The 18,395-nt window shown below is 40.4% G+C and overlaps 1 protein-coding gene across 3 annotated transcripts in view; it reads right to left on the bottom strand.

The window, feature by feature from the left end:
• LOC148844319 (cycloartenol synthase 2-like) overlaps positions 1-18,395 on the bottom strand; it is a 70,126-nt gene that overhangs the window by 14,346 nt on the left and 37,385 nt on the right. For 2 of the 3 annotated variants that reach the window (XM_088957815.1, XM_088957814.1), the window contains exons 8-12: positions 6,780-6,968; positions 5,777-5,890; positions 5,510-5,632; positions 5,275-5,397; positions 5,093-5,191 (exon numbers count right to left, since the gene is read on the bottom strand). In XM_088957815.1, the coding sequence (XP_088813941.1) occupies positions 5,093-5,191; positions 5,275-5,397; positions 5,510-5,632; positions 5,777-5,890; positions 6,780-6,968 (648 nt within the window). The remainder of the gene's footprint in view (positions 1-5,092; positions 5,192-5,274; positions 5,398-5,509; positions 5,633-5,776; positions 5,891-6,779; positions 6,969-18,395) is intronic. The other variant, XM_088957816.1, reaches the window with a different exon arrangement.

Genomic DNA, 18,395 nt, shown 5'->3' with positions numbered 1-18,395 from the left:
ATAAAACTGAATGGTGAGAATTATATCCCTTGGGCTAAGTCTATTGAATTTTTCCGGAAAGCCAAAAATAAAGTGAAACATGTGAGGGAAGATAAACCCCCAATTGACTCTCCGGGATATGATGAATGGGAGCAGGAGGATGCTCAAATTATGACTTGGCTATGGAACAGCATGGAGTCCAAAATTACTGTGAACTTCATGTTTTTAGATACAGCCAAGGAAATATGGGATCATGCAAGGAAACTATATTCTGGACAAGATAACACTACTAGGGTTTACCAACTGTACCAAGAGTACTTCAATCTGCAACAAGGGAATTAGAGTCTCGAGGATATTATGCTAGTATGAGAAATTTACGAAATGAGTTGAATGTTTATCATCCTCTTACACCTGATGTCAAAATTCAGCAACAACAGAGAAAGCAGTTGGATGTGACCAGATTTGTAATAGGGCTGAAATCTGAGTATGAACCTGTAAGGACACAGATATTAGGTGGATCTCCTCTTCCCTCTCTTGAGGAAGCGTTTGCTTGTCTTTGGAGGATTTCAGTTGGACCCATAGAGACTTCCACTATGTCAGATAGGTCTACATTTGCAGTTACAAGAGGGGGAGGTCATGGTGGTAGAGGAGGTCAGCATGGTCGTGGTAGTGGTGGTGGACCCATGTATGGTCATGGTGGTGGTCGTGTTGGAGGACGAAACTCAAGGGGAGCCCGTGGTAGGGGACGTGGTAATACTCAGAGAAGGTGTACTCATTGTGGTATGGAGGGACATACTATCAACTTTTTCTACGATCTCCATGGGCCACCTTCAACCTGGGCGAATCATGCAGCTATAAATGGTGGTAGCTCAAGACAAGAATCTCAAGTCACCGATCAGATCCCCACTACATCTACAGATACTTCCAGAAAGGAGATGGTGAATGTTTCACGGGATGAGTATGAGTGGTTCATTCAGGGTACATCTCAACATAACACAACTACCCTTGCATACACAGGTACGGCTTGTCTGGCATCCACATCTTCCCGTTGGATTATAGATTCTGGAGCTTCCAATCATATGACTAGAACTTCAGGTGTGTTTTCATCCATTTCTCCATCCTCCACTTCCCAATTTGTTACTCTTGCCAATGGCTCTACATCAGCCATATGTGGTGTTGGTAATGTTGACACTAACTCATTATCCCTCTCCTTAGTTTTATATATCCCCAAGTTTCCCTTTAACTTGATGTCTGTTAGTAAATTGACTTAGTCTCTTAATTGCTCAATAACTTTTTACCCTTCCTCTTGTGTGTTTCAAGATCGCAAGACGAGGATGAAGATTGGTGGAGGGCATGAAGCTGGTGGACTGTATTATCTTGATGGAGGTGGTTCGGCAACAGCTCTTCAGTCATCTCTCTCCCCTCATCAGTGGCACTACAGACTTGGTCATCTGTCTCTTAGAGCTCTTCAGTTACTTGTTCCATCGTTGCATCGTCTTTCTAATTTAAATTGTGAGTCGTGTCAGTTTGGGAAACATCATCATGTCTCCTTTAGTCCTAGAGTTGATAGTCATACATCGAATCCTTTTTCTTTAGTCCATTCAGACATCTGGGGTCCAAACAAAGTAGTCCATTCAGACATCGTGTCTCCCAGAGTTTTTGGATGCGTGTGTTTTGTTCATAATCTTGGGCCTGGAATGGACAAGTTAGATGCTAGATCCACTAAGTGTGTCCTTCTTGGCTATTCCAAGACTCAAAAAGGGTATAAGTGTTATATCCCTCGTACTCGGCATTCTTTTGTGTGTTCTGATGTTACATTTTTTGAGTTTGTTCCTTTCTTCTCCAGGTCAGATACTTCTCCTCTATTGCCATCACCCCCTCTTCCATTTCCTATTGAGGATCCCATTCCTCTTGTTCCAGTCGTGACCCAGTCTTCGCCTCCAATGCAGATACCTGAGAGAGGACCACCTATCCGGCAAGTGTATACACATCGCCAGGCATCGACTCCTCCCCTAGCTTCGTCACCGTCGACAGATCTGGCAATTGATCCCATCCCAGCCCCAACTCCAAGTTCTGACCTTGACCTTCCTATTGCTTTGCGGAAAGGTAAACGCAATTGCACTCTCCATCCCATTTCCAATTATGTTTCTGTATCTCACCTTTCGGCTTCTCATCAATAGTTTGTTTCTATGTTATCCTCTGTCTATGTTCCCAAGGATGTCCAGGAAGCCCTCAATTCTCCAGGGTGGCGCCAAGCAATGGAAGAAGAACTCTCGTCCCTGACTCGTACTCATACGTGGGACCTCACCACTCTTCCTCCCGGTAAGCATGTGGTCGGCTGTAAGTGGGTGTACATGGTTAAATACTTACCGATTGAAAGTGTTGAACGGTTGAAAGCTCAGTTAGTTGCCAAAGGTTATTCACAGCAATATGGTATTGATTACATAGACACCTCTTCGGTTGCCAAAATTGGGTCAGTTCGTGTTCTTATTTCTCTTGCTGCTATGTTTGATTGGCCCTTGTTTCAGCTTGACATCAAGAATGCCTTTTTACATGGTGATCTTCTTGAGGAGGTGTACATGGAGCAACCACCAGGGTTTGTTGCTCAGGGGGAGGGTGAGAAGGTCTGTAGACTTAAGAAGGCTATTTATGGACTTAAACAATCTCCCCGTGCATGGTTTGGGAGATTTAGTGAAGTGGTGAAGAAGTTTGGAATGAAACAGTGTCAGGTTGACCATTCCGTATTCAGCTATGAATCAAATGCTAGGAAGATTTTCTTGGTGGTATATGTAGATGACATTGTTATCACAGGCAGTGACAGACCAGGAATTGACAGGTTGAAGACTTACTTGCATGATCACTTCCAGACAAAGGATTTTGGCAAATTAAGATATTTCCTAGGGATAGAGGTTGCAAGGTCCAAGAATAGTATTAATCTATGCCAGAGGAAATATGTTCTTGATTTGCTAGAAGAAACAGGATTGTTGGGTGTGAGACTAACTAAAACACCTATGGAACTAAATGTTAGATTGGGTAGTGATACAGGTGAGGAGTTTGAGAATCCGGGAAGGTACAAAAGGCTAGTGAGTACGCTTAATTACTTAACCATCACTCGACCTGATTTCTCATTTGCAGTCAGTGTAGTGAGTCAATTTATGCAGAATCCTAGAATCCCACACTAGGAGGCAGTCCGAAGGATTGTGAGGTATTTGAAGGGTGCTCCAGGTCGTGGTTTGTTGTATAAGAGTGAAGGAAGTCTTGAGATAGAGGGATACACGGATGCTGATTGGGTCGGGTCCATATCTGATAGAAGGTCCACTATAGGGTATCGCACTTTTCTTGGTGGGAACTTAGTGACATGGAAGAGTAAGAAGCAAACAGTGGTAGCAAGAAGCAGTGCAGAGGATAAATATAGGGCTATGGCTCACACGACATGCAAACTAGTGTGGTTGAAGCATCTACTAGAGGAGATGAGATACTCGATTGACACTCCTATGAAGCTATACTGTGATAACCAAGCTGCAGTTCATATCTCCTCTAATCGAGTGTTTCATGAAAGGACGAAGCACATAGAAGTGGATTGCCACTTTGTACATGAGAAGGTGCTTAGTGGGCAGATCTGTTTACCAAAGGGTTGAATCGGGGAAAAATGGACTACATATGTAACAAGCTGGGACTATATGACATATACTCACCAGCTTCAGGGGGAGTGTTAGAATCGGCTGTACAAGGGTAGTATAGTCCTTTTATGTTTAGTTATATATGTACTGCTCAGCTGATGTGGCTCTCACTTAAGTGAGGGCACAATGGTAATCCTTGTATATCTTAGAAGAGTATAAATAAAAGAAGGGCCGACTAGAGGGTTTTAGATTTTTCTCTCTAGTTCAGCTGTGACTTTGCTCCTCCTTTTTCTTCTCTTTCTTCATCTCCTCTCTCTCTCTTCCTTCTCTTTCTTCTGATCTGAACATATACGAACATCTAATCTGATTTTTATCATTAATATACCCTATTTTCTCACTAGAAGTAATGTATAGTTTAATTCCTCTAGACCATTCAATGTAGTTTAGTCCATCAAAGGGAATTATAGCCTTGGGGAAATTCATATCCATCCCCCCACTCATTCCATTTTGACCTCCTGAAATCCCAGAAGTTGCAGAATTTTCAAAGGACATGATTCAAACATGTTTCAGTTTCAACACACCTTACGATCTATCCTGACACCCAAAAAGGTCTTAAAAACACACTAGAGATGCAGTCCACATGCACACACTCCAGTCTGGACACAATCTGAACACAGACCAGCTCCAATTCTCCAAAAAAAAAATTTCTTTTAGGTTGATTTCAGCACTGCACAGGTCTAACAGTTGAATCACAGTCATAGTCCACCAATTTTCCAGTCATCTAAACGCACTAACTACTAGGAGAGATCATAAAACAGTTGAGTCACACCAAAACAGGGTAAAAACAGGCCATTCATGACTTACAAGTATCCCATTTTCAGGTACAGGATCGCACGATCCACAGAAAAAAAGCCTGAACCTCACAATTCCTCCAACAGCATTAAGCAGTTTTGTTTCATAGGGTTTTTTTCTTGGTACAAGACCAAGAGAAAAGAAAAAAAAAAGGTAAAACAACCTTGTACTAGTCATAGGTCAACTTCTCTGATATCAGTTGAAGAAGACAGCAAGATAAAGAAGAAAGAACTTGTTCGATCTGCTTTCAGACCCAGTAGAACCGCTCTGATACCATATTAGCAGAAGAAAAGAGGAGAAATAAGGAAGAGAAGAGAGAGAGAGAGAGAGAGAGAGAGAGAAGAGAGGAGAAGAGAAGGCTTTGGAGGGTTCTAAATCTGTCTGGCGGCACCAGCTTATAATATTATAAAGGGCGACCATAATTAAAAGGGAAAAGACCCTTATACCCCCGCTGTAGTGAAAGTACATAAACAATGACAAAAAAGCTATTTTAACCAGACCAAACAGACCCTAACTAAGAAGAATAAAAACATAAAATGTAAAGTAAACATTCCAACAAATACATATAAAATAATTTTTATGCATTTACAATTATGCTGTTAATAATTCACTGCATTCTTATGTACTGGAGCTGAAATCACCTGTAGAGAGAGAATGACATTTACAGCATCATATAACCGCTTTGCATTTAATGGTTCACCAACAATTTCAGGTGGAGTTTTTGATAATAAGAGAGCAGCCTGGAAGAGTAGAGAAAATAGATAAGGAAAAGGGTCAGTAAATACAATATTCTTTTTTTTTTTCATTTTGTTAAATAGTATACCTTCAATCCTTCTGCTGTGCAGTCAGAGATGGGCCATCCATGATCAGCAGTTGAAAAAGGCCATGCACCTTTAGAAATATGACGATACCAGTAACTTAGATCACCAGGGCAGTCTTCTAGAACCTTTAAAGAGAAGGAAAATACTGATAAGACAAGGGGGAAGAAAAGGAAACATGAGGAGGGTTATGACTGAGATATTAGGAAGTGCTGTCTGGAGAAGAAATACACATAAAACCTGTGAATTTTTAATGTATTCATGTGCTTTTTTAAGGGTTGGACCATATTCTTCTATAAAGCTAGATGAGATAATAGCTTGAACAGCAAAAGCAGTGTCCCATAATTGACTTCCATTGTAACCCTGTTTTATAATAGACATAGCAGTAAGAAACTAGAATCTTGATATTCTCCAAAAAAGCAATAGTACATGGTTATAGATTCCAAAGGCTTTGAATTTCAGCCATCCTAGAAGGAATGGGCACTCCTAAATAAGTCATGCCTACACCTGCATTTTCATTCCGTCCTCGGCAAGCCATAAATAATCATAGATTCTCGGGAGATGCAACTTGAATGCCTCTGAGTTTGGATCTTCCACCCAGCAGCAAAGCATATTTAGCACCTGCATATTGCAGGATATGGGGAAAAAGCTTAATGTAATAGAAAAAACAAGGACTGTTCATATCAATTTATCAAATAGATGGGAGAAGAAAATATATTCAAGAATTATTGTTTTGCATGCTTAGAAAGAGAAGTGGAGGATCTTCAGAACATATGACGTAATGGTTAATGAAATAAATTTATCTAATGCTACTTCTTGAACAGATCAGTTGTAAAGCCAGCTATGCTGTATGGAGAGTGTTGAGTAGTCAAGAAACAACATGTCCAAAATGAATGTGGTAGAAATGTAAATGGTAATATGGATTTAAGGAAAATTAGGAAGAACAGGATCAGAAATGAATTCATTCACAAGAACCTAGGAATAGCTCCAAATGAGGGAAAGCAGACTAAGATGGTTTGGTCACATAAAGAGAAGACCATCAACGGAAACACTAAGAAGAAATGATCTGTAACAAGTTAAAGAGGCTAGAAGAGATAGGGTGACAGGGGCAGGCCGAAAAGGATATGGGTTGAAGTAGCAAAAAAATGATTTTAAGAGCTGAAAATTTTTACAGTGGATATAACACTGAACAGAATTGAATGACAAAAGAGGATTCATGTAGCCAACCCCATATGGTTGGGAGTTGGGACAAGGCTTAGATGATGATAATGAGTGATGACAACTTCTTAGCCAATTCAGATAGTAAATGAACAATATATGAACATTCTCATTTAATAGACAGAAGTAAACAACAAACAAGCTATGATACCCAAATACCAGTACATAGGTGTCATGTTGTGTTGAATACTTCAATTTTTAGTCTGAATTTCAATCTTACACCTTGTTGTGCCCCAACTGTATCTGTGTAACAATGCAAAGAAATACAGCATAAGTAGCTTTCCATGCATACCTTATTTACAGGTCCTATACATACATATCGTGTATTATCATCTTCATAGTGTATATGTTGAATTGTAGTCAGAAGAACCTTCTCTCTCAACCTTTTTCCTGGCCAACACTTTAGAATGGGCTCAACAACCTTGTGAAGAGATGCCCATAGAATGTCTTGTACTAGTGGATGTGGGTAGTACAGATCCTCCTGCAACATCAATGTAATGAACCCTTTATGTATAAACAAAAAGAAATCAAGAACCATGAAACAAATATAAAATTAATTCTTACGAGGAAACATATGATATCAAGAACTATAAAAGAGTAAGTAAGGTCTAGGGACAGAGGACCTGTTGACAGGGGGCCCCAAAATTTTCCACCAGTCCAATGTTACAGTATTCAGGAAAAACCATTAAATGAAAAGATTGGGTATGCTCAAATCAACATAATGTGATCTACAACCATCTGATTTCAGCTAGGGATGCAAACAGATCAGATCGGATCAGATTCGAATCATGGTATATCTGAATCCGATCAGATACTATGAAGAGCAGATCCGATCTGGTCCAATCCGATCTCACAAACAGGGATTTGAATTCGAATCCGATGAGGAAGTCAGATATTCGGATCTGATCAGATCCGATTAAATTTTTTAAAAATTAATAAATTATTAAAAGAAAAAATATAACAATTTAAATAAAGAAAAACAAAAAAAATACAAGTACCTTTTCAACTATTTTCATCATATATGTTTTTTATAAAAAAAATAAATAATATAACAAATTTACAAAAATGCAATATAAATAATATATTTATAAATAAATAAATAACACATATATCGGATCGGATAGGGTGATCCAAATTCAATCCGTTTTCTGATCAGATCCTATTATCCGATCCGATCCAAAGATCCAAAATGGGGACATCTGAATCCAACAAAATGGGTTCAGACTTCAGGTCGGATCGGATCACAATCCAATCCATTTGCACCCCTAATTACAGCATCATTTGTTCAGATTCCTTTTAAGTTTGAGAGTAACTTTTTTTTTTGATAATTGAAATAATTTTATTAATCAGCAACATACAATAGTACAAAGTCCCCAAGGAAAGGCACGAGTTGCAACCTCTCCAGGCTAGTTAAGTACAGATTTCCAAATTAATAACAACTTATGTTGGAAAGTAGAAGATTGACTCTCTGATTGATTCTCCATAATTTTAGGTCCATCAGTTTAGGAAACTTAATTTCCTAGAATCATGGGATATTAATTGGAGAATCCCACTGATACAGAAATTAGTTTTTTAGGAAAAGTTAGTTTCCTATTTTATCACCCTGTAAGTTAGCTCTGTAATTCTATATAAAGCTGTGTATATGCTCCTTCCAAGACGATAGAATCAATTCCTTTTTTCTCTCAAATTCTCACATGGTATCAGAGCTGGTCATGACTTAATCTACACATAGTATCTCTTTGGTCATCTCTGCTGCTGGTTCAAGAACTCTCTAACAGTATTTGGGAGGTTCTTGAGTGTCCTTGATTCTTCTTCGAGATCGGCTACAGATCTGAACTCTACATTTTTGCTTCTTCTGGACAGCTGCGCCATCGGATTCATCCTTTTTCTTGGATCTCTTTGTAGAGACATCAGATCAGCCTGAAATCTTAGATCTGGTGTTGCCCAGAGCAGATTTACTGAATCCCTTTGGTTTGGTTTGGATCAGTTTTGATTTTGAGTGGTTTCGATCCACTCTTCAGTTTGGTGGAGCATTAAGTTACCTTTTTTTTACATTGGCTGAAAGATTCTTTAGGTCTTCATTGCCAACCCTTACTAAGTTTTTCAGACCATCATTATCTGTTTTTCTCTCTTTCTTGAAGCCCGCCCAATATGTCAGAAGCCACCGTATCAAATACCACTGCACAATCGAAAGAAGTTTCCTCACATCAAGCATCTGGCGACCTGCAAAACATTCAGGCAGCATATAGGTTGAACGGGAAAAATTATTTGAAGTGGTCTCAGTTTGTTCGAACATATTTAAAGGGAAAAGGAAAGCTTAGCCATCTCTTAGGGACGGAACCGAAGGAAGGAGATCCAAGATTTGATGCATGGGACGAAGCTGACTCCATGATCATGTCATGGTTATGGAATTCAATGAACCCTGAAATCAGCGACACGTGTATGTTTTTATCCACGGATAAAGAGATCTGGGATGCCGTCCGACAAACATATTCAAAAGCACGTGATGCGGCACAAGTGTACGAAATCAAAGTCAAGACTGGAGCAACTAAACAAGGCAGCAAGACAGTTACCGAATATGCAAATTTACTGCAGAACCTGTTGCAAGAACTCGATCATTATCGGTGCATTGAGACTAAATTTGCAGCGGATGCAGTAATCCTAAAGAGTTTTATCGAAAAAGATCACGTTTATGACTTTCTTGCAGGACTCAACGCAGAATTTGATCAAGTTAGGGTCCAGATTCTCGGCAAAGAAGAGGTACCATCTCTAAATGAGACTATTTCTCTGATTCGTGCTGAAGAAAGCCGTAGGGGGGTTATGCTTGAACCCCAAGTACTAGAAGGTTCAGCCATGACTACAAGGATGGAACAACCGAAAATACTGGAAGGAATGAAGACAGATTTGTCCTCTGCACGGGACGACAAGGAGTCTCTAAACCAAGGCACACCAAAGAAAAGTGTTGGAAGTTGAATGGTAAACCATCGAATAGGGAAAGGGGCTACCGAGGAGGACAACAGAAGAGTCGAAGTCAAGCTAACTTCACCACGAATCAGCCGAGCCAAGAAAAGCCTCCAGACAAGACCAAGTTCAATAAGGAGGAGATCGAAAAGTTAAGGGGGCTTCTGGGATCGTTGGAGAAACCTAGTGGTACAGGCTCTCTTGCAAATCTCAGGTAAGTTTTCTATTCCTCACAGACTAAATGTCTCAAATGAACCTATTAGGGATTTATTGGTTATTGACTCAGGAGCCACAGATCACATGACTCACTCCTCACTACATTTTAGCACTTATACCCCTTGCCCAAGCAATCGAAAAATAGCCATTGCATACAGTTACCTTACTACCATAGCTGGCCTTGGGGATATCCATATTAATCCATCACTTACACTAAAAAGTGTCCTTCATGTTCCAAAATTGTCCACTAACTTGATATCCATCCAAAAACTCACCCATGACATGAACTTTAATGTGCTTTTCTATCCTTCTTACTATATATTTCAGGACCAGGATTCGGGGAAGAGGATTGGACTTGCTAAGGAGAAGAATGGACTCTACTATCTTAAAGAATCATGCAAATCAAATATTGTCCAGGATAAGTTATCTCTATCATTCCTTTCATCATCCAACAAAGACACCATTTGGCTTCATCACTTTAGACTAGGACATCCATCTTTTGGAATTCTGAAAACTATGTTTCCCTCCTTGTTTAAAGGATTGAGTGTTGAATATTTTCATTGTGATGTGTGTGAATTTGCAAAACACAAGCGTGTGCCCTTTCCAATCAGTAACAAGAGAAGTTCAGTCCCATTCTTTTTGATCCATAGTGATATATGGGGACCCTCCACAGTTCCAAATGTGTCTAGCTCACGATGGTTCGTCTCTTTTATTGATGATTGCACTAGGGTCTCTTGGATCTTTCTACTTAAATCTAAATCAGATGTAAGTAGTGTACTCCCAAATTTCCATAACATGATCCAAAATCAGTTTGGGGTCAGAATCAAAAGATTTAGATCGGATAATGTGGGATTATTTCAACCAAACTTTATCCCCATATTTTCAAAAAGAAGGGATTATCCATGAATCCTCCTGCATTAATACTCCACAACAAAACAGAGTAGCAGAAAGGAAGAATGGTCATCTACTAGCTGCAACCCGAGCCATACTTTTCCACCAGCATGTTCCAAAACCCTTTTGGGGGGAAGTTGTGCTTACAGCCGCATACATTATAAATCGATTACCTTCGAGGGTGTTGGGATTTAAAACACCAATGGAAACACTTTCTCAATTTTATCTCGATCTATGTACAACAAATAATCTCACCCCAAGAATCTTTGGATGCACTGCTTTTGTCCATGTTCATACCCATAATAGAGGGAAGTTAGATCCAAGAGCCAAGAGCCGTCAAGTGTAATTTTGTGGGTTATTCGTCCACCCAAAAGGGTTATAAGTGTTACCACCCACCTATTAAAAAATTCTTTGTCTCTATTGATGTCACTTTTGAAGAAAAAACACCATATTTCACTCAACCTTATCTTCAAGGGGAGTTATTGTCATTCATTGAAGATAAGGACAGAGATTTGTTCCCGCTTGGTCTACCTACAGTTTCTCAACACCCAAACTCAGCATCTATACCAGTTCAATCCGTATCTGCACCTATCGAACCACCTCAAACCAAACCAACTTCTTCACCCATTCATACCAGACCCATGGCAAAGAATGATGAACTTTGTGACTCTATGAGATTGCATGTATATTCAAGAAGAAGAAATCAGGATCCTAATCTTGTGCAGGTTCAAGATTCAACTCCTAATCCTGAGAATGAGGTAAATACAGTTCTAGAAATTTCTTCTGAATTAGCATCTGACCAAGATCTTCCTATTGCCCTTAGGAAAGGCACAAGAGAATGCACTAAACATCCCTTATATCCCTTAGCAAATTTTGTGTCCTTTAAAAAATTCTCACCATCACATAGGAGTTTCCTAGTTAGTCTAAACACCACTCATATTCCTAATACTTTATCTGAGGCATTATCTGATGAGAAATGGAAAGATGCTATAAGAGAAGAGATGCAGGCTCTAGATAAGAATCAAACATGGGAAATTGTTGACCTACCACCAGAAAAGAAACCCGTGGGCTGCAAGTGGGTTTTCACAGTAAAGTACAAGTCAGACGGCTAATGGTATAGACTCGTGGCAAAGGGATATACACAAACCTATGGTGTTGACTATCAGGAGACATTCGCTCCAGTGGCTAAGATGAATACGGTAAGAATTTTGTTGTCACTAGCAGCTAACTTCGACTGGTACTTGGAGCAATTTGATGTAAAGAATGCTTTTCTTCATGGTAATTTAGAGGAGGAGATATACATGGATATTCCTCCGAGCTTCAAAGGAAATCTAAAAGGAAATAATGTTTGCAGGTTGAAGAAAGCACTATATAGTCTCAAGCAATCACCTAGGGCGTGGTTTGGAAGATTTACTGAAGTTATGCTTGCCATCGGATACAAAGTCAGGGAGATCATACACTCTTTATAAAGCATTCGGATGCAGGGGGAGTCACGGCTCTTCTGGTATATGTCGATGGCATAATTGTGACAGGAAATGATGAAAAGGAGAAGGAAGCCTTGAGAAGATGCCTAGTGAGAGAATTCGAAATAAAAGAACTTGGGAGATTGAAGTATTTTCTAGGGATTGAAGTAGCTCATTCAAGAGAAGGCATCTTTATCTCACAACAGAAATATGTAACAGATCTTTTAAGAGAGACATGAAAGTTAGCATGCAAACCATCCTCCACACCAATTGAGCCAAATCACAAATTGGGAGAAGCAAATGAAGATCCAGCCGTGAATAGGGAAATGTACCAAAGATTAGTAGGAAAACTTATATATCTTGCCCACACAAGGCCAAACATAGCATATGCCGTGAGCGTGGCTAGCCAGTTTATGCACAACCCGAAAGAGGTTCACCTACAGCCGGTCTATAGGATACTACATTACCTAAAGGCTAATCCTGGCAAAGGAATCTTGTTTAAAAGAAATACTGGATTAGCCCTAGAGGCATACACCGATGCAGATTATGCAGGCTCTCCCATAGATAGGCGGTCCACTACAAGTTATTGTACGTTCCTTGGAAGAAATCTTGTGACATGGAGGAGTAAGAAGCAGAATGTGGTAGCTAGATCAAGTGCGGAGGCAGAATTCAGGGCAATGGCTCAGGGAGTATGTGAATTACTATGGCTCAAGATAATTTTGGAAGACCTAAAGATCAAATGGGAAGGTCCAATGAGAACAAGTCAGCTATTAACATTGCTCACAATCCCGTCCAACATGACAAGACAAAGCACATTGAGATAGATAGGCATTTCATAAAGGAAAAGTTGGATAGCAGATTAATTTGCACTCCATACGTCTCAACGAATGGTCAACTAGCAGATGTGCTGACAAAAGGGCTTTGCAGTGTGGCATTCCAAGGACTTATCTCCAAGCCGGGAATGAAAGATGCATATTCAACAGCTTGAGGGGGAGTGTTGGAAAGTAGAAGATTGACTCTCTGATTGATTCTCCATAAGTTTAGGTCCATCAGTTTAGGAAACTTAATTTCCTAGAATCATGGGATATTAATTGGAGAATCCCACTGATATAGAAATTAGTTTTTTAGGAAAAGTTAGTTTCCTATTTTATCACCCTGTAAATTAGCTCTGTAATTCTACATAAAGCTGTGTATATGCTCCTTCCAAAACAATACAATCAATTCATTTTTTCTCTCAAATTCTCACAACTTACAAAGAAGCACAAAAAAAATCTTCCCTAGAAACCCCTTGTTTGGCTAAAGCATCAACCAAAGAATTAGTAGACCTACTAACCCATTTTACCTCAACTCTCATATTGCTGGTTAACCACTTTACTTTTTTTATGAGATCTTTGTAGCCCCAAATGGTGGTATCGAAGTTTAGGAGCCACCTTGTTACCACTTGAGAGTCCCCTTCAACTAGGAGATGCTCCACCCCGAGCTGGTTGGCGATCTGAATTCCTTGTACTGCAGCAAGGATTTCTGCCCTTGTGGAATCCCCCACTCCCACCGGTCCTGAGAATAGGGAAATTATGTTGTTGTCCTTATTTCTCAGGATACCCCCTATACCTGAAGGCTCGGGGTTGCCTTGGCTGCTTCCATCAAAGTTCAGCTTGATGACACCTTCCAAAGGTGGAACCCATTCTGACAGAATTCTATCCTTCTTTGTTGAAGTGTTAGCTATTACTAGCCAATTCCTCCACAAGTCATCAAAGGAGAAGTCAACACAGATATCCACAGTTTTCAGCCAATGGATTGCTCTTGTTAGGATACAATCCCTCATTTCATCTAACCCCCTTTCCTTCTCTAAGAAAATTCTTGCATTCCTTTCCTCCCAAAGAGTCCACAGAGTGGCTGCCCTGACACATTTCCACATGACCTTACCACTTCTAGTGTGCCAAACAAAGACAGATGGGTTGAATAACAAGCTTAAATCAGAAGGCATAGACCACCTACCTCCAAATAAACAAAGGCTCCACCTCCATATAGTTGTAGCAAAGGAACAAGAGATTAGCAAATGGAAACAGTCCTCGTTCTCGGCCTTACACAAGGAACACCAATTTGGGGAAAGACAAAGCAAGGGCCTCTTTTTCTGTAAGTTTTCCAAAGTATTGATTTTCCCATAAAAGACTTCCCAACAGAATACAACAATTTTTGGGGGAATAGGTTGCGCCCAGACTTCTTTGACAAGGAATCCTTGGGAAATGGGGTTAAAACTGAGGGACTTTAGAAATGAAGAGCAAGTAAAAGTACCTTTTGGAAGAGGAGTCCAAACCCTTTGATCAGAAGAAGTGGGGTCCAAGCAAACATATTCTAGTAATGAATTAGCTCAATAACACAACTCGACTCACCATCCTTTAACCCTCTACGAAACCCAAAGTCCCAATTTAAAGATAAGGCGGGCTCGGGAGAAAAATTGCAATTGGCTCATGTTTGAGAAGGGAAAGGGAATAGAGCAAGGGGAAACAATCTTTGAGGGGTTGAGTACCCACCCAAATATCCTCCCATAACAGAATAGCATTACCAGAACAAGCATCATACCTGATGAATCCGAGGAAGCGAGGGAGAATACCATGTATAGCCTTCCAAGGTGTAGTAAGGGTAGCTCGGCGAGATATCCTGGAATCCCAACCATTTCCTACACAACCATGAATGCTTGCCACCACCTCATGCCATAATCTCTCTCTCTCTCGGGGCCATCTCCATAGCCACTTCCTTACTACATTCTTTAGCACCATGTTCCCTATCCCTAAACCCCCTTCTTCCTTTGGTTTGTTAACTATCTCCCATCTGACCAACTGATCATTTTTCACCTCTCCTGGTTCCCATAGAAAGTCCCTCATTCTCTTCTCCAATTTCTTAGCCTCCCTTGGAGGAATCCTGAACACTGAAAGGAAGTAGGTTGGAAGGTTGACAAGTGTAGACTTAATTAAAGTCAGCCTACCCCCTATTGAAATGTAATTCTTTTCCCAAGCCGCCAAGCACTTTTGAGAGGGTCTGCAATGGATTCAATCTCCCTATTCTCCAAGTTTACTCCAGCCACACAATTTTTATCAAAATTTACCTTCAAGTTGGAGACCCTCTCAAAAGTACTTATTAAAATCTTAAGGTTCTCCACTTTGCTCAACTCATTCCCTTCACAGAAAATAACAATATCATCAGCAAATTGAAGGTGAGTTACTAGAATGCCTCTGCTCCCTATTCTCCATCCCTTTATTTGGCCCTCCTCATCTGCTTTGGAAACCATCCTACTAAAGACATCAGCAACAAGTGTAAAGAGGAAAGGGGAGAGTGGATCCCCTTGTCTTAAGCCTCTATTGGCTAAAAAAAAGTCCTTAACCACCCCATTCACCAACACTGAATAACGACAAGAGTTTAAGCATCCTATTATCCAATTACACCGTTTATCCCCAAATCCACGTCTTCTTGACATCTCGAGCAGGAAACTCCAACCCACTAAGTCATAGGCTTTCTCCAAGTCCAGTTTGCAAACAAATCCTTTCCTGCCCGATCTCCTTATCTCTTCCACACTCTCGTTTGCAATAAAGATCTGATCTGTAATTTGTCTATCCTGTATAAAGGCTCCTTGTGCTTGGCTAACGAGAGAGGGGAGAACTGCTTTGATCCTCCTAGAGAGCACTTTTGCCAGAATCTTATAGATGCTTGTCACCAAGCTAATTGGCCGAAAATCTTTGGGGTGCCTGGCATCATTCTTTTTGGGAATTAAGGCTATAAAGGTGGCATTGATTCCAGGATTCACAAAATGTTTATTCTCAAATTCTCTAAATACTCCAATTAAGTCTTCTTTGACATGTCCTAATAGTCCAAATAAAATGCCATTGTAAATCTGTCAGGACCCGGTGCCTTAGCACTATCCATAGAAAAAACAGCTTGTTTAATTTCCTCTTCCTCAATCATTCTTTCAGCCATCCCTTATCTGCTTGGTTCAAAGTTGGCCAATTCTCCTCCCCTACTATTAACTGATTCTCTAAGGGTCTTTGAAAGATGGATTTGAAGTGATCCACAATCCTACTGGCAATCTCCTCTTGAGAGGTTATCACCACACCATCAACCTCAAGCTTTAGTATCAAATTTTTCCTCCTTCTCCCATTAGCCAAAGCATGAAAGAATTTGGTATTCCCATCCCCTTCCTTGATCCACTTATTTCTGGATTTTTGTCTCCAAGAGATCTCCTCCCTCAACAAAGTCTCCTCTAACTCCTTTTTCAGTTTCCTCCTCATTTCTCTGTCTTGCTCATCCATCATCCCTTGGGATTCTTTTGCATCTAACTCCTCAATCTGAACCAATAATCTAGCTTTTATCTCCTCCACTCTTCCAAATTGATCCTTATTCCATTATTTTAGTTTGCCTCTCAACCTTTTTAATTTTTTGTGGAATCTAACCCCATCCCATCTCACTTCTCTCATCTCTTCACTCCACCATTCCTTAACCTTAGGCAAGAAGTCCGGGTATGTCAGCTACATATTTTCAAACCTGAATGGTCTAGGTCCATTACCAAGAGGTTCTTGTCCTACTTCTATAGGGTAGTGATCAGAGGTTATCCTAGGTAGGGCCTTAGCCACCAAACCTCTCCAGTGGCTCTCCCAACCCTCATTAAATAGGAATCTATTAAGCTTTGAGCAGGTTGGGTTTTCTTGGAAGTTGGACCAAGTGTAGGTAGCCTGTAGTAAAGGAAGCCCCCGTAACTCACAGGAATTTATTAAGTCATTGAACTTCCTCATACCAGTTATAATGGCTAGCCTAGGATTATTTGACTCATTTGTGAATCTCATTGCATTAAAATCCCCCCCAAACACCAAGGACCTTCCCACAAACCTTGAATTCCATGAAGCTCCGCCCATAACTCATTCCTCTCTGTGATTATTTGGACCATACGCATTTGTTAGCACCCAAATAAATCCATCTTCCACCATAATGAATTTTAGGGATACAGTGAAGTTTCCTATTAGCTCCTCTACTAGTTCTACGAAGTCCTCCCTCCACAAAGTTACTATTCCCCCCGAGGCTCCCCATGACGGAGCTGAGCACCATCTTACCCCTCTTATTTTCCAGATCTCCCTGACCCACCTTCTATCCAGTTCAGCTAATTTTGTCTCTTGCAGCATCACAACATCAGGTCTTTCTCTCCTAAGTAGCTCCTTAATCGATCTACTTTTTCTAGCGCTACCCAAACCCCTTACATTCCAGCTTATTATCTTCATTACCTTTCAAGAATTTAGCCCTCCAATATAGTGTTCCTTCATTTAGAACCCTTCTTTCTTTCCCCTCTGCCACTGAACTCGATATCCCCTTCAATGTCAGTAGAAGATCAAGACTATAATCAGTCTTGAATCCTAATAGGTTTTAGGTTTACAAAACAAAAGAAAAGCGAGAGAAAGGAGAGAGAATAGAAGAGAAACAGAAGAACACAAGTGGTTGAAAGGAGGGACAGATTCTAACAGATCTGCCGCCGCCACTTTGTTATTATTTATAGGTTATGTTTAGTACATAATGGAAATGACACATCTGCCCTTAGTGCTTACATAATAAATAAAGTAAATAAAAGCTAAAATAAATAACAATTGAATTAACAAACAGACTCAAACTGACACTACTATAACTGGAACAAATAACTACACATGCTGTCCTACGAACACAATGGGGACCACTGCAGTGGGGCCCACATCAGTGTTCTCTACACTCCCACTCAAGTTGGGAGTAGATATCTATCATTCCCAACTTGGATAGGTCTGTCTCTAACTTCTTCCTTGGTATAGCCTTGGTGAGGATATCTGCGAGCTGCATATTAGATGTGATGTACGAAAGACACTTCTTGTGATGTGACCCTTTCTCGCACAAAATGTCGATCAACTTCGATATGTTTAGTTCTGTCATGCTGCACTGGGTTGTGGGCTATATTAATAGTTGCCTGATTATCACAATACAGCATTAAGGGATTTTCATAGTCAATACCCAACTCCTCAAGTAGTGACCTCAGCCACAAGATTTCAGCCACTCCATTAGCCATTGACCTGTATTCCGCTTCAGCACTGGAGCGGGAAACAACACTCTGCTTCTTACTCCTCCAAAGGACAAGGTTACCTCCCACAAGGGCACAATATCCAGAGGTAGACCTTCTGTCATCAACACTCCCAGCCCAATCGGCATCTGTATAGACTTCCACCCTCATGTGATTATTGTTCTTGAGCAGTATACCTCTACCCGGCCTTCTCTTCAAGTATGCTAATATTCTCTCTGCCGCAAGAAGATGAGAAGTTCTAGGGGAGTGCATGTACTGGCTAACAACACTAACTGCATAGCTGATATCCGGCCGAGTG

The sequence above is a fragment of the Nelumbo lutea genome, chromosome 8, assembly GCF_056320005.1.
Source record: "Nelumbo lutea isolate HS-2025 chromosome 8, American lotus-T2T, whole genome shotgun sequence".
NCBI lineage: Eukaryota > Viridiplantae > Streptophyta > Magnoliopsida > Proteales > Nelumbonaceae > Nelumbo > Nelumbo lutea.
Note: the sequence above shows the minus strand (reverse complement) of the source record. Positions and strands in the feature narration are given on the sequence as shown.